This window comes from Mirounga leonina, unplaced genomic scaffold (genome assembly GCF_011800145.1).
Source record: "Mirounga leonina isolate KUSES-001 unplaced genomic scaffold, KU_Mleo_1.0 Mir_151, whole genome shotgun sequence".
NCBI classification, from domain to species: domain Eukaryota; kingdom Metazoa; phylum Chordata; class Mammalia; order Carnivora; family Phocidae; genus Mirounga; species Mirounga leonina.
The window spans coordinates 46,914,148-46,929,981 of NW_023270377.1; the positions used below are offsets into that span (position 1 = coordinate 46,914,148).

At 33.9% G+C, this 15,834-nt stretch overlaps 1 protein-coding gene across 1 annotated transcript in view; it reads right to left on the bottom strand.

Annotated features, from left to right (window-relative positions):
• The window catches only part of FSIP2 (fibrous sheath interacting protein 2), a 106,656-nt gene that overhangs the window by 7,746 nt on the left and 83,076 nt on the right, over positions 1 to 15,834 (bottom strand). The window contains exon 21 of the mRNA XM_035007578.1: positions 1,875 to 1,921. Coding sequence (XP_034863469.1) covers positions 1,875 to 1,921 — 47 coding nt within the window. The remainder of the gene's footprint in view (positions 1 to 1,874; positions 1,922 to 15,834) is intronic.

The window sequence follows — 15,834 nt, forward strand, 5'->3', positions numbered from 1 at the left end:
TGACCAAAACAGAATTCTTGTGCTTCTCATTAGTTATTCCCATTGTCCCTCTTATTTTACTAAATGCTCTTCCTCCTCCTACTATATGCCTATTTTAGGTTCTTGGGAATACAGCTGTGATCTTCATGGAGCTTACATTCTAAAAGGAGATAGTGAAAAAACAATTAATGGTCTGTCAGATAGTATTAAGTGCCAGTGAGAAAAATAAGCAAAGAAGTGGAATAGTTAGTGCCATGGTGGGAATGAGGCTACAATTTCAGACTATGGTCAAAGAATACCTCACTGAGAAGGTGAAATTTGAACAAAGACCTGAAGGTGAGGGATGAGCAATGCAGATGTAGGGGGAAGAGCTCTACACAAGGATCAGCAAGAGCAAAGGCCCTGAATGCCTGGAATGTTTAAGGAATAGCAAGGTCCATGAGGCTGGTGCAGGGAGCCAGAAAGAGAAACAGGGGAGGACGTTAGAAATGTATTGGGGGAGAGGTGATGTCCAGATGATGTAGGGTTTAGCAAGCTATCATAGTTTCTTTGGCTTTTGTCCCAGATGAGATGGGGAATACTTATCAATATCTGGAATTATCTTGTTTATGTCCTTAACTGTTGATGTCCACCCCAGGTTACAGTGTAAATTCTATGAGATTAAGGACTTTGTTAGTTTTGTTCACACATGGGATTCTAGAACACAAAGGAAATGCTCAGTAAATATTTGAATGAATGAATAAATAATGACTGAATTGGGTAGGTGAAATACTACTGAAGGATGTAAGACTTAAGCATGATCATTGCAAAAAATTGGAAAAGAAAAAAAAAAACAACAACACTGCATTTATGGTCAGGAGACTTAAGATCCAGAATTGGCTCTGCCTCAGCTTTCGAGTAACCTTGGCAGAACTGCTTTGTCATCCTTAGCTTGAGTTTCCTCATGTAAACATGAGGGGGTTTGTATTAAATGGTTTTTGTCTCAATAGCAGCCTACGATTCCATACTACAGGTATGATCTGTGATTATTGTAGCATCTTCTGATTATGGTGTGTTTATAGAATTCTGGCATATTTATTGCTATTCTAGGAGTCATCTTAATGAAAATAATTTCACTTCCAAGTTGAGACAATATGTTTTTAAAGTAATTCCTTGAGTGGGTTTTGTGTTTGAAATAGCCAAGTGTGGACCTGTGGTTTGAGTTTTAAAGCCACTTTACAATAAACATGACACTCTACCTCTTGTATGTATGATAACTGTTAGAACCACATTGATCCTCTGAGGTTTCAAAAACTAGAGAACCAAAAAGTTCTCACAAATGTTCTAAGGAGTAGGTACTAATAGAGATTTTTAAAAATAGTGAAGTCCATACTAGTCAGATATTAATGTGAGCAAATAAATTTAACTCTAAAAGCTCCACCCCACACACTTTTTTGTACATTTCTTTTGTACAAAAAGTGTGTACATTTTGGTAGAATTAAGCACAAAGGAAGGGTAAGAAATCATTAAATCCTAGTATAATGGGTTCTGGCTCAGATAAAAGCTATTGTGTGTGCATCCTTATTTTATGAATATTTTTCACAGGAGCATGGTAAATATGAATTCATAATGTGACACCATATTCTTGATCAAAATCATTAATAAAATCTTGATAGCCATTCAGCAAAGGCAAATTAGTTGGCTCATCTTAACACCTGAGTGATGTAGTACTAGATTATTTTCCAAAAAATAGGTAAATTCACAGGAAAAAAAAGGTATCAACCTTAGGTTTGATAACTAAAAAATTCATCAAGGCGGTAAACAAAGCAGTAAAAAAACAAAAAGCAATAGCTGAAAAGTTCATTAAAGCAGTAAAGCAGTCTCCTTTTGAATTTAAGAAAAATAATAAATCCAACCTTCTAATAATTTGGCACTTGTATCTGGGGTAAAATCTTCAGTCTCACTAAAACAAAAGAAAGAGAACATTTCATTTTCTGTGTATTTATTAAATGAAGAAATTACTGGTTAAGCAGAATAACAATCTGTCAGTTATTCTTCATATGGAAGTAAACCTGTAATAATTTATAACTGAGTTCCCAAATCAAATGAAAATAATTTCTAAATTGACATTTTTTCACTTTTAAAATTTTGGTTAAATATACATAACATGAAATTTGCCACCTTAACCATTTTTAAGTGTACAGTTCTGTGCTTGAGTACATTCTCATTGTTGTGCAACCATCACCACTATCTATTCTCCAGAACTTTTTCATCTTCCCCAGCTGACACTTTGTACCTATTAAATATTAACACCACATTGCCCTCTCTTTCTGTTCCCAGGGACCATTTTACTTTCTGCTTCTATGATTTGACTACCTGAGGTATCTCATATAAGTGGAATCATGTAATATTAGTCCTTTTGCGACTGACATTTCATTTAGCATAATGTCTTCAAGGTTCATACGTGTAGCATGTGTCAGAATTTCCTTTTTAAGGCTTAATAATATTCTATTGAATGTATATACCACATTTTCCTTAACCATTCATCTATCAGTGACTCTTGAGTTGCTTCCAGGATTTGGCTGTTGTTAATAAAGCTGCTTATGAATATGAGTGTATGAATATCTGAGTGACTGTTTTCAATACTTTTGGATATATATCCAGAAGTGTAATTGCTGGATCCTAAGGTAACTATTTTTTGGTAAACTGTCATACTATTTCCCACGGCAACTGCACCATTTTATTTATTATTATTTTATTTTTATTTTTATTATGTTATGTTAGTCACCATACAGTACATCACTGATTTTTGATGTAGTGTTCCATGATTCATTGTTTGCGTATAACACCCAGTGCTCCATGCAATACCTGCCCTCTTTAATACCCATCACCAGGCTAACCCATCCCCCCATCCCCCTCCCCTCTAAAACCCTCAGTTTGTTTCTTGGAGTCCATAGTCTCTCAGGTTCATCTCCCACTCCGATTCTCCGCCCCTTCATTTTTCCCTTCCTTCTCCTAATGTCCTCCATGCTATTCCTTATGTTCCACAAATAAGTGAAGCCATATGATAATTGACTTTCTCTGCTTGACTTAGCTCACTTAGCATAATCTCCTCCAGTCCCATCCATGTTGATGTAAAAGTTGGATGTTCATTGTTTCTGATGGCTGAGTAATATTCCATTGTATATATGGACCACATCTTCTTTATCCATTTGTCTGTTGAAGGGCATCTCAGTTCTTTCCACAGTTTGGCTATTGTGGACATTGCTGCTATGAACTTTGGGGTGCATATGGTCCTTCTTTTCACTATATCTGTGTGTTTGGGGTAAATACCCAGGAGTGCAATTGCTGGGTCATAGGGTAACTCTATTTTTAATTTTTTTGAGGAACCTCTACACTGTTTTCCAAGGTGGCTGTACCAACTTGCATTCCCACCAACAGTGTAAGAGGGTTCCCCTTACTCCACAAGCTCTCCAACATTTGTTGTTTCTTGCCTTGTCAATTTTTGCCATTCTAACTGGTGTAAGGTGTAAGGTGATTTGAATTTCCCTGATGGCTAATGATGATGAACTTTTTTTCATGTGTCCATTAGCTATTTGTATGTCTTCTTTGGAGAAGTGTCTGTTCGTGTCTTCTGCTCATATTTTGACTTGATTATTTCTTTTTTGGGTGTTGAGATTGAGAAGTTCTTTATAGATCTTGGATACCAGCCCTTTGTCTGTAGTGTCTTTTGCAAATATCTTCTCCCATTCTGTGGGTTGCCTCTTTGTTCTGTTGACTGTTTCCTTTACTGTGCAGAACCTTCTTATCTTGACGAAGCCCCAAAAGTTCATTTTTATTTTGTTTCCCTTGCCTTTGGAGACATGTCTTGAAAAAGTTGCTGTGGCCGATGTTGAAGAGGTTACTGCCTAGGTTCTCCTCTAGGATTTGGATGGTTTCCTGTCTCACATTGAGGTCCTTCATCCATTTTGAGTTTATCTTTGTGTATGGTATAAGAGAATGGTCGAGTTTCATTCTTCTGTATATAGTTGTCCAATTTCCCCAGCACCATTTATTGAAGAGACTGTCTTTTTCCATTCGATATTTTTTCCTGCTTTGTCAAAGATTAGTTGACCATAGAGTTGAGGGTCCATATCTGGCCTCTCTATTCTGTTCCATTGGTCTATGTGTCTGTTTTTGTGCCAGTACCACGCTGTCTTGGTGATCACAGCTTTGTAATATAGCTTGAAATCAGGCAACGTGATGCTCCCAGCTTTGTTTTTCTTTTTCAACATTTCCTTGGCAATACGGGGTCTTTTCTGATTCCATACAGATTTTAGGATTGTTTTTTCCAGCTCTTTGAAAAATGCCAGTGGTATTTTGATCGGGATGGCATTGAAGGTATAGATTGCTCTGGGCAGCATAGACATTTTAACAATGTTTATTCTTCTGATCCATGAGCATGGAAGTTTTTCCATCTTTTTGTGTCTTCTTCAATTTCTTTCATGAGTGTTCTGTAGTTCCTAGAGTATAGATCCTTTACCTCTTTGGTTAGGTTTATTCTGAGGTATCTTATGGTTTTTGGTGCTATTGTAAATGGAATCATTTCTCTAATTTCTCTTTCTACCGTGGCATTGTTAGTGTATAAGAAAGCAACTGATTTCTGTGCACTGATTTTGTATCCTGCCACATTAGTGAATTGCTGTATGAGTTCTAGTAATTTGGGGGTGGAGTCTTTTGGGTTTTCCACATAAAGTGTCATGTCATCTGCAAAGAGAGAGAGTTTGACTTCTTCTTTGCCAATTTGAATACATTTTATTTCTTTTTGTTATCTGATTGCTGTTGCTAGGACTTCTAGTACTATGTTGAACAATAGTGGCGAGAGTGCACATCCTTGTTGTGTTCCTGATCTTAAGGGAAAGGCTCTCAGCTTTTCCCCATTGAGAATGATATTCACTGTGGGTTTTTTTATAGATGGATTTATGAAATTGAGGACTGTTCCCTCTATCCCTATACTCTGGAGAGTTTTAATCAGGAAAGGATGCTGTATTTTGTCAAATGCTTTTTCTGCATCGAGAGATTCATATGATTCTTCTCTCTCCTCTTAATGTGTTCTATCACATTGATTGATTTGCGGATGTTGAACAACTGCACCATTTTAAATACCCAACAACAATGTACAAGGATTGCAATTTCTTCACTTTCTTGTCAACACTTATTTTCTGTTTTTGTTTGGTTTTGTTTTCTGTTTTGACAACAGCTATCCTAATGGGTGTGAAATAACATCTTAATGTGGTTTTGATTTGCATTTCCCTAATGATTAGTGATGTGTTCAGTATCTTTTCGTGTACTTATTGCCCATTTCTATATCTTCTTTGAATAAATATCTATTCAAGTCCTTTGCTCAATTTTAAATCAGGTTGTTTGATTTTTTTTATGTTATTAAGTTATAAGAGTTCTTTATATAGTCTGGGTAGTAACCCCATATAATTTGCTCGTACTTTCTCCCATTCTTTTCACTCTGTCCTTTGAAGCCAAAAGATTTTAATTTTGCTGAAGTCCAGTTATGTAATTTTTGTTGTTGTTGCTTGTGCTTTTAGTGTCATATCCAAGAAATTATTGCCAAATCCAATGTCATGAAGCTTTCCCTCATGTGTATTTTTTCTTTTTTTAGAGAGAGAACATGTGTGTGGGCAGGGGGCAGGGCAGGGGCAGAGAGGGAGAGAGAGAATAGAATCCCATGCAGACTTCCCACTGAGCTCTGAGCTCAGTCTCACAACCTTGAGATTGTGCCCTGAACTGAAATCAAGAGTCAGACACTTAACTGACTGAGCCATCCAGGCACTCCTTCCCCCATGTTTTCTTATAAGAGGTCTATAGTTTTACTTGGATCTTTGATCCATCTTGAGTTAATTTTTATATATGTTGTAAGATAAGGGTCTAACTTCATTTTTTGTGTGTGTGGTTATTAGTTTTCCCAGCACCATTTTTGAGAATGTTCTTTTCCCATTAAATGGCCGTGGCATGCTTATCAAAAATCATTTGGCCATATATGAGAGATTTATTTATAGGCCTTTTATTTTATTTCATTGCCTTATATATCTGTCTTTATGTCAGTACTATACTGTTTTCATTACTATGTCTTTGCAGTAAGTTTTAAAATTAGTAAGTCTAACTTTATTCTTCCTTGTCAACATTGTTTTGGTTATTAGGAGTCCCTTGAGAGACCATATAAATTTTTGAATGAATTTTTTCTATTTCTGCAAAAAATGCCATCAAATGTAATTCTTATAAAACTACTAATCTGTAGAATACTTTGTGTAATTACTGACATCTTAACAATAGTAAATCTTCCAATCCATGAATTTTTTAATTATTATTTTTTAAATTTGAGTATTGTATGCTACTGATGAATCACTGAACTCTACCTCTGAAACTAATAATACACTATATGTTAATTAATTGAACTTAAATTAAAAAAAAAAGAAACCCTCCCAAAAAATATTTGAGTATAGTTGACATACAATGTTATACTAGTTTCAGGTGTACAACCTAGTAATTTTACAAGTTTATACGTTATGCTATGTTTACCACAAGTGTAGCTACCATCTGGCCCCATACAATGCTATTACAATATCATTGAGTATATTTCTTATGCTGTGCCTTTTATTTCCTTGACAGTCATTCCATAACTGAAAGTGTATATCTCCCACTCATCTTACTCCCTCTCCTTTGGCAAGCATCAGTTTGTTCTCTGTATTGTACTTACAGGTCTGATTCTGCTTTTTGTTTATTCATTTTTTTTTTTTTAGATTCCACTTATGAGTAAAATCATATGGTATTTTTTCTTTCTCAGTCTGACTTACTTCACTTAACATAATTTTTTATTAATTTTTGTCTCCTTCAATTTCCTTCAGGAATATTTTGTAGTTTTTAGTTTTCCTTTTTGGATTCTTCATTGTCAGTGTATAGAAATGCAATTGATTTTTCTGTGTTGATTTTCTATCCAATAACTTCGATGAATTCATTTATTCTAAAATTTTTGTTTCTTTTTTGTATGGAATCTTTAGGGTCTTCTACATATAACATAATGTTATCTGTGAATAGAGGTCATTGTACTTCTTATCTTACAATTTAGTTGCCTTTTATTTTTTGTTTAACTGCTCTGATTAGGACTTCCAGTATGTTGAATAGAAGTGGTAAGAGTGGGCAACTATTTCTGATCTTACAGGAAAATCCTTCAGGCTTTCCCTCTGAGTACAGTATTAGTTGTAAGTTTCCCATGTATGGCTTTTTTTTTTTTTATTTTGAGGTAATTTCTATTTCTAGTTTGCTGAGTTTTATTATTTTGAAAAGGTGTTGAGTGTTGTTAAATGGTTTTTCTGCATTAATTTAGATGCATCTTGTTAATATGTTGTATTACATTTTTTATATGTTGAACCTTCCTTGTATTCCTGGGATAAATCCCACATGAGTCATGAAGTAAAATATTTTAATGTTCTGTTGAATTCTGTTTGCCAGTAATTTGCTGAAGATTTTTCCATCAACATTCATCAGGGATATTAATCCGTAGTTTGCTTGTACTGCCTTTTTCTAGCTTTGGTATCAAAGTAATGCTGGCCTCATGAGTTTGGAGATATTACCTCCTATCCAGTTTTTTTGAAAGAGTTTGAGGAGGGCTGATGTTAATTATCCCTTAAATGTTTGCTGGAATTCACCAGTGAAACCATCTGGTCCTGAGATTTTTTTGGTTAGGTTTTTGGTTACTGATTCAATCTCTTTACTAGTTATAAGTCTGCTCTGATTTTCTATTTTTTTCATGATTCAGTTTTGGTAGTCATGTATTTCTGGGAATTTATCCATTTCATCTGAGTCATCCAAAGTGTTGGCATATAATTGTCCATAGTACTTTATTCTAATCCTTTTTATTTCTGTAAAATCTGTTGTAATGTCCCTTTTTTTCATTTATAGTTTTAGTTTTTTGAGTCTTCTCTTTTTTCCATAGGGAATCTTACAATAATTTTGTCAATTTTGTTGGTCTTTTTGAAGAGCCAACTCTAGGTTTCATTGGTTTTATCTATTATTTTTCTATTTTGTATTTTGTTTATCTCTGCTTTATATTATTCCCTCCTTATACTAGTTTTGAGTTTAGTTTGTTTTTCTTCTCTTAGTTAATTAAGGTATGAAGTTGTTATAAGATCTTTATTAAGAATTTACAGCTAGGGTGCCTGGGTGGCTCAGTTGGTTAAGCGACTGCCTTCGGCTCAGGTCATGATCCTGGAGTCCCTGGATTGAGTCCTGCATCGGGCTCCCTGCTCAGCGGGGGGTCTGCTTCTCTCTCTGACCCTCCCCCCTCTCATGTGCTCTCTCTCTAATAAATAAATAAAATCTTAAAAAAAAAGAATTTACAGCTATAAATTTCCCTCTTAGTACTACTTTCACTGCATCCCATAAGTTTTAGTATATTTTCATTTTCATTTGTTTCAAATATTTTCTAATTTCTTCTGTGATTTGTTCCATTGGCTGTTTAAGAATATGTTGTTTAATTTTTACATATCTGTGAATTTTTTCAGTTTTTCTTCTGGAAAATATGTTGTATTACATACTCTAATTTCATTTCATTGTGATTGGAAAGGACGCTGTGTATGATTTTAATATTTTAGAATTTACAGACACTTGTTTGTGATCTACATATGGTTTATCCTGGAGAATTTTCCATGTACACTGAGAAAAATAATCTGCTGTTGTTGGGTGGAGTGTTCTCTATGGATTTGTTAGTTCCAATTGATCTATAGTGTTTAAGTCTTCCAGATATTCTGTCTGGTTGTTCTACTGAAAGTAGTTTATTGAAGACCCCTATTTCTATTGGAGAGCTAGAGCTGTTTCTCTCTTCAATCTCGTCAGTGTTTGCTTCATATATTTTGGAGCTTTCAAGTTTGTTTCATATGTGTTTTTAATTGTTATGTCTTCTTGGTGAATGAACCCTTTTGTCATTATAATAATGTTCTTTGTCTCTTGTTTTCCCTTAGAGTCTATTTGCTTGATATTAGTATAGCTAACCCTGCTCTTTTTTGGTTTCTGTTTGCATAGGATATCTTTTCCTATCCTTCCACTTTCAACCTATATGTGTCCTTACATCTAAAGTGAGTCTCTTAAAGACAATATATACAGATCTTTGACTTATGATGGGTTTACATCCTGATAAACCCATTATAAGTTGAAAATATCATAACAAAAATGCATTTAATACACCTAAATTACTGAACACCATAGATTAGTCTAGCCTACCTCAAATGTGTTCAAAACACATTAGTGTACAGTTGCAAAAAATCATCTAATACAAAGCTTATTCTATAATAGAGTGTAAATATTTCTTGTAACTTATTGAATATTTACTGAAAGTGAAAAGCTGAATGGTTATATGTGTACAGAATGGCTGTTCATGTATCGGTTGTTTACCCTTATGCTTGTGTGGATGACTGGAGCTGTGGCTCACTGCTCCTGCCCAGCATCACAAGAGAGTATTGTACAGTGTATTGCTATCCCAGGAAAAGGTAAAAATTCAAAATTCAAAGTATGGTTCACTGAATGGGTATTACTTTTGCACTATCATAAAGTAAAATATCATAAGTTGCACCATTATAAGTTGGGGACTGTTTGTAGTTGGATCCTGTTTTATTAAATACCTTCTATTAATCTGCTTTTTAATTGGAGTGTTTAGTCCATTTATACTAAATTACTGATAAGGAAGCACTATTTTTGCCATTTTGTTAATTTTTTTCTGTATATCTTATAACGTTTTTATACCTCATTTCCTTCACTGCCGTTTTCCTTTGTGTTAGTTGATATTTGGCAGATACATAGTTGGTTGGTTCCCTTTGCATTTTATTTTATGAATATTCTATACATTTTTTTGTTGTTGTTAACACAGGAATTATATATAACATCCTAAAATGATGACATTCTGTCTTGAATTGACACCAACTTAACTTCAATTGCATACAAAACTACCCCTTTATAGATTAATCACCATTCCTTTCATGCTATTGATATCCCAAATTATTTCTTTATATATTTTATACCTGTCAGCATAGGTATATAATTGTTTTCTTATGCATTTATCTTTTAAAACCTGTAGAAAATAAAAAGTAGAGTTATTAACCAAAATTATAATACTGGGTTTTTATATATTTGTCCATGTTTTTACCTTTATTTGAGAACTTTTTATTTTTATATGGCTTTGAGTCATTGTTTAGCATGTTTTACTTTCAACTTGAAGGACTTCTAGGATTTCTTCTAGACCATGTCTGATGGAAATAAAAATCCTCAGTTGTTTTTTTTTTTTAAACTTAGAATGTCTTTATTTCTCTTTCATTTATGAAGGGTATTTTTGCTAGTTATAGAGTTCTCATTTGATAGTTTTCTTTCTTTTAGCCCTTTAAATATATCATCCACTGCCTTCTGGCCTACAAGCTTTCTTCTGAAAATTTCCCTGAATGTTCTATGGGGATTTCTTGTGACCATGACTGTCATTTTTCTCTTGTTGCTTTCAAGATTCCCTTTTTATTTTTGTCTTTTGACACTTTGATTTGAATCTGTCTTGGTGTGGTCTCTGTGTATTTATGCTACTTGGAGCTCATTAAGCTTATTGTATTTGTATATTAACAACATTTTTCAAATTTGGTGAGGTTTTAAATTATCATTTCCTCAAATAATCTCCCCACCCCCTTTCTTTCTTTCTTTTGGAAGTCCCATGGTACCTATATTGATATGTTTGATGGTATCCCATACATTCTTCAAGCTCTGTTCTTTTTTTTTTTTTTTTTAAGTGTATCTTCTTTATACTCCTCAGATTCAATAATTTCAAACAACCTGTATTCTGGTTCTCTTCTGCCTGAGTCTGCTCTTAAACCCATCTAGTGAATTTTTCAATTCAGTTATTATATTTTTCAGCTCCAGAATTTCTGTCTGGTTCTTTTTTATAATTTATATTTCTTTGTTTTTATTCTTATGTTGCTCATATACTTTCCCCCTGATTTTCTTTAGTTCTTTGTCTGTGTTTTCCTATAGCTTTTGAACATATTTAAGATAGTTATTTAAAGTCTGTTGTATATGTCCAGTTGTGTGCTTCTTCCTGGCCATTTTCTGGAAATTTATTCAGTTTCTTTAAATGGGCCTTATTTCCATGTTTCTTTGCCTGTATAATGTACTTATGTTGAAATTTAGGCATTTGAAGAAACAGCTACCTCTCTCAGTTTTGGGAGATTGGTGTTGGAAGCCTTTCACTAATTAACAGGACTCAATCTTGGGAATAGACTGAGGCAGAGCCTTAAGGTCTTAGGTCTTTTCTCAGCATACATTCTTCTCTGCCTATGTATGTGCTTTCTTTTTTCAATTTGTCTGTTTTGGGTTTGTTTTTTGTTTGTTGGTTGTTTTTTGTTTTTTTGTTTTTGTTTTTTTGCTTATTTAAAAAATAATTTTATTTTATTTTATTTCATCATGGTAAGTGTACTCTTTACTCTTTAATTCCCATCCCATATTTTCCCCATTCCCGCACCCACCTCCCATCTGATAACCATCAGTTTTTGTGCTCTATAGTTAAGGGTCTATTTCTTGGTTTGTCTCTCTCTCTTTTTCCCCCCTTTGGTCATTTGTTTCTTAAATTCCAGATATGAGTGAGTTAATACGATATTTGTCTTTTTCTGGCTGACTTATTTCACTCAGCATTATACTCTCTAGCTTTTCTCGTATTATTGCATTAATCTTTCTTTATCTTTTCTTTTTTTTTTTGAAGTAAGCTCTGGGACCAACATGGGGCTCAAACTCATGAACCTGAGATCAAGAATTGCATGTTCTAATGATTGATGCAGCCAGGTGCCCCTGTTCATGTTACTGCAAATGGCAAGATTTCATTCATTTTTTATGGCTGAATAATATTCCATTGTGTTTTATATATATATAATCTCACCTCTTTTTTATCCATCCATCTATTGATGGACACTTGGTGTGCTTTACGGTTTGGCTATTGTAAATAATGCTGCAGTAAACATAGGGGTGCTTGTATTCCTTTGAATTAGTGTTTTTGTATTTTTTGGGTAAATACCCAGTAGTTCAATTCCTAGATTGTACTTTTATTTTAATTTTTTGTTTAACTACAAAAAGTTTTCCACAATGGCTGCATCAATTTGCATGCCCACCAACAGTGCAAGAAAGTTCCTTTTTTTCCCACATCCTCGCTAACACTTGTTTTTTGATTTTAGCCATTCTGATAGCTGTGATGTGATATTCTTATTGAGGTTTTGATTTTCATTTCCCTGATGATGAGTAATGTTGAACATCTTTTCATGTGACTGTTGGCCATCTGTATGTTTTCTTTGGAGAATATCTGTTCATGTCTTCTGCCCATTTTTAACTGAATTTTTGTTTTTTGGGTGTTCAGTTGTATCAGTTCTTTATATATTTTGGATACTAACCCTTTATCAGATATTCATTTGCAAATATCTTCTCCCATGTTGATTCTTTCCTTGGCTGTGCAGAAACGTTTTATTTTGATGAAGTCCCAATAGTTTATTTTTGCTTTTATTTCCCTTGCCTCAGGAGATATATCTAGAAAAATGTTGCTATGGTTGATGTCAGAGAGATTACTGCCTGTGCTCTCTTCAAGGATTTTTGTGGTTTTAGGTCTCATATTTAGGTCTTTTATCCATTTTGAGTTTATTTTTGTGTATGGTGAAAGAAAGTGGTCTAGTTTTCTTTTCTTTCTTTCTTTCTTTCTTTCTTTCTTTCTTTCTTTCTTTCTTTCTTTCTTTCTTTCTTTCTTTTCTTTCTTTCTCTCTCTCTCTCTCCAAACTTCCTTCCTTCCTTCCTTCCTTTTCTTTTTTTCTTTTTTTCTTTTTGCATATTGCTGTCCAGTTTCCCCAGCACCATTTGTTGAAGACACTGTCTTTTTCCCATTGGATATTCATTCCTCCTTTGTCAAAGGTAAGTTGATTGTATAATTGTGGGTTTATTTTTGGGTTTTCTGCTCTATTCCATTGATGTATGTGTGTATTTTTATGCCAGTAACATACTGTTTTAATTACCATCACTTTGTAATAGAACTTGGAATTTGGAATTGTGATAGCTCCAGTTTTTTTTTTTTTCCTTCCATTTTCAATATTGCTTTGGCTATATGAGGTCTTTTGTGGTTCCATACAAATTTTAGGATTGTTTGTTCTAGCTCTGTTGAAAAAAATGCTGTTGGTATTTTGATAGGGATTGCCTTGAATTTGTAAATTGCTTTGGGTAGTATAGATATTTTAACATTTGTTCTTTCAGCCCACAATCATATAATGCTTTTCCATATCTTTGCATTATTTTGAATTTCATTCATCAGTGTTTCATAGTTTTCAGAGTACAGGTCTTTCACCTATTTGGGTAAATTTATTCCTAGATATAGTATTTTTTTGAGGCAATTATAAATGGGATTGTTTTAATTTCATTTTCTACTGTTTCATTATTAGTGTTTAGGAATGCAACATATTTCTGTACATTGATTTTTTATCCTGCAACTTTACTGAATTCATTTATCAGTTTTAGTAGTTTTTTGGTGGAGCCTTGAGGGCTTTCTATATATAATATCATGTCATCTGCAAACAATGAGAGTTTTACTTCTTTCTTACCAATTTTGGATACCTCATTTCTTTTTCTTGTCTAATTTGCTGTTCAAATTTTTCTATTTCTTCCTGCTTTAGTTTTGGTAGGTTAATGTTTCTAGGAATATATCCATTTCTTTTAAGTTGTCCAATTTGTTGGCATATAAGTTTCTATAATATTCTATTACAGTTGTCTATATTTCTGTGGTGTTGGTTGTTATTTCTCCTCTTTCATTATTAATTTTGTTTCTTTGGGTCCTCTCTCTTATTTTTTTCCTTGCTAGAGGTTTATTAATTTTGTTGATCTTTCAAAGAACAAGCTCCTGATTTCATTTGATTTGTTCTTTTTTTTTTTTAGTTTCTATATCATTTATTTCTGCTCTAAATTTTATTTACTTTCTTCTGCTGTGCTCCTGGGTTTAGATTTTGTTTATTCCTCTTTTTCCAACTCCTTTAGGTATAAGATTAGGTTGTTTATTTGAGATTTTCCTTATTTCTTAAGGTAGGCCTATGTTGCTACAAACTTCTCTCTTAGAACCACTTTTGCTGCATCTCAAAGCTTTTGGACCATTGTGTTTTCATTTTCATTTGTTTCCCATGTAATTTTTTATTTCTTCTTTGACTTCTTGGTTGATCCATTCATTGTTTAATAGCATATTATTTAACCTTCATGTATTTGTGGTCTTTCTAGATTTTTTATTGGGGTTGATTTCTAGTTTCATAGTGTTGTCAGAAAAGATGCATGGTATTACTTCAATTTTTTTGAATTTGTTGAGGCTTGTTTTGTGGCCTAATGTGTGATCTATTCTGGAATATGTTCCATGTGCACTTGAAAAGAATGTATATTTTGCTGTTTTAGGATGGAATGTTCTGAATATGTCTGTTAAATCCATTTGGTTCAGTGTGTTATTCAAAGCCATTGTTTCCTTGTTGATTTTTTGTTTGGATGATCTGTCTATCAGTGTAAGTGGGGTATTAAAGTCTCTTACTATTATTGTATTACTGTCAAGTATTTCTTTTTGTTTGTTCTTAACAAAATTTTTCTTTTATGTTTGTTTTATGTATTTGGGTGCTTCCATGTTGAATGCATAAATATTTACAATTGTTATATCCTCTTGTTGGATTGTCCCCTTTATAATTATATAGTGTTCTTTTTTGTCTCTTGTTACAGTCTTTGTTTTAAAGGCTTCTTTGTCAGATATAAGTATGGCTACCCCCGCTTTTTTTTTTTTTTGCATCTATTTGCATGATAAATGTTTCTCTGTCTGCTTACTTTCAATCTGCAGGTGCCTTTTTGTCTTGAGTCTCTTGTAGGCAGCATATAGATGGGTTTTTTAATCCATTCTGACACCCTATGTCTTTTGATTAGAGCATTTAGTCCAGTTACATTCAAAGTAATTATTGATAAATATGTATTACCATTTTTTTATTTGTTTTGTGGTTGTTTCTATAGATTTTCTCTGATCCTGGGGTGCCCAGGTGGCTCAGTTGGTTAAGCTTCTGCCTTCAACTCAGGTCACGATCCCAGGGTCCTGGGATTGAGCCCCACCTTAGGCTCTCGGCTCAGTGGGGAGCCTGCTTCTCCCTCTCCCTTTGCCTGCTGCTCCCCCTGCTTGAGCTCTATCAAATAAATAAATAAAATCTTAAAAAAAAAGAAGATTTTTCTCTGATCCTTTCTTCTTTTGCTCTCTTTCATGGTTTGTTGGCTTTCGTTAGTGATATACTTGGATTCCTTTCTCTTTCTTCTTTTCCTATCTATTACTGGTTTTTGATTTATGGTTACCATTAGGTTTGCATATAACATCTTATGTATAGAGCAGTGTATACTAAGTTGATGGTTTCTTTTTTTTTTTTTAAGATTTTATTTATTTGAGAGAGAGAGACACACGAGAGAGGGAACACAAGCAGGGGGAGGGGGAGAGGGAGAAGCAGGCTTCCCGTGGAGCAGGGAGCCCGATGCGGGGCTCGATCCCAGGACTCTGGGATCATGACCTGAGCCGAAGGCAGACGCTTAATGACTGAGCCACCCAGACACCCCCTAAGTTGATGGTTTCTTAAGTTTAAATCCATTTTTTACTCTTCTCTCTCCCATGTTTTAGGTATATGGTGTTATATTTTACATACTTTTTTTTTTTATGAATCCCTTGACTGATTGTTACAGAAATATTTATTATTACTGCTTTTGTGTTTTTTACTTCTCCTACTCTCATTTATGGTCTTCCTTTCTACTCAAAGAGTCCTTTTTAATAGGGCTGGTTTAGAA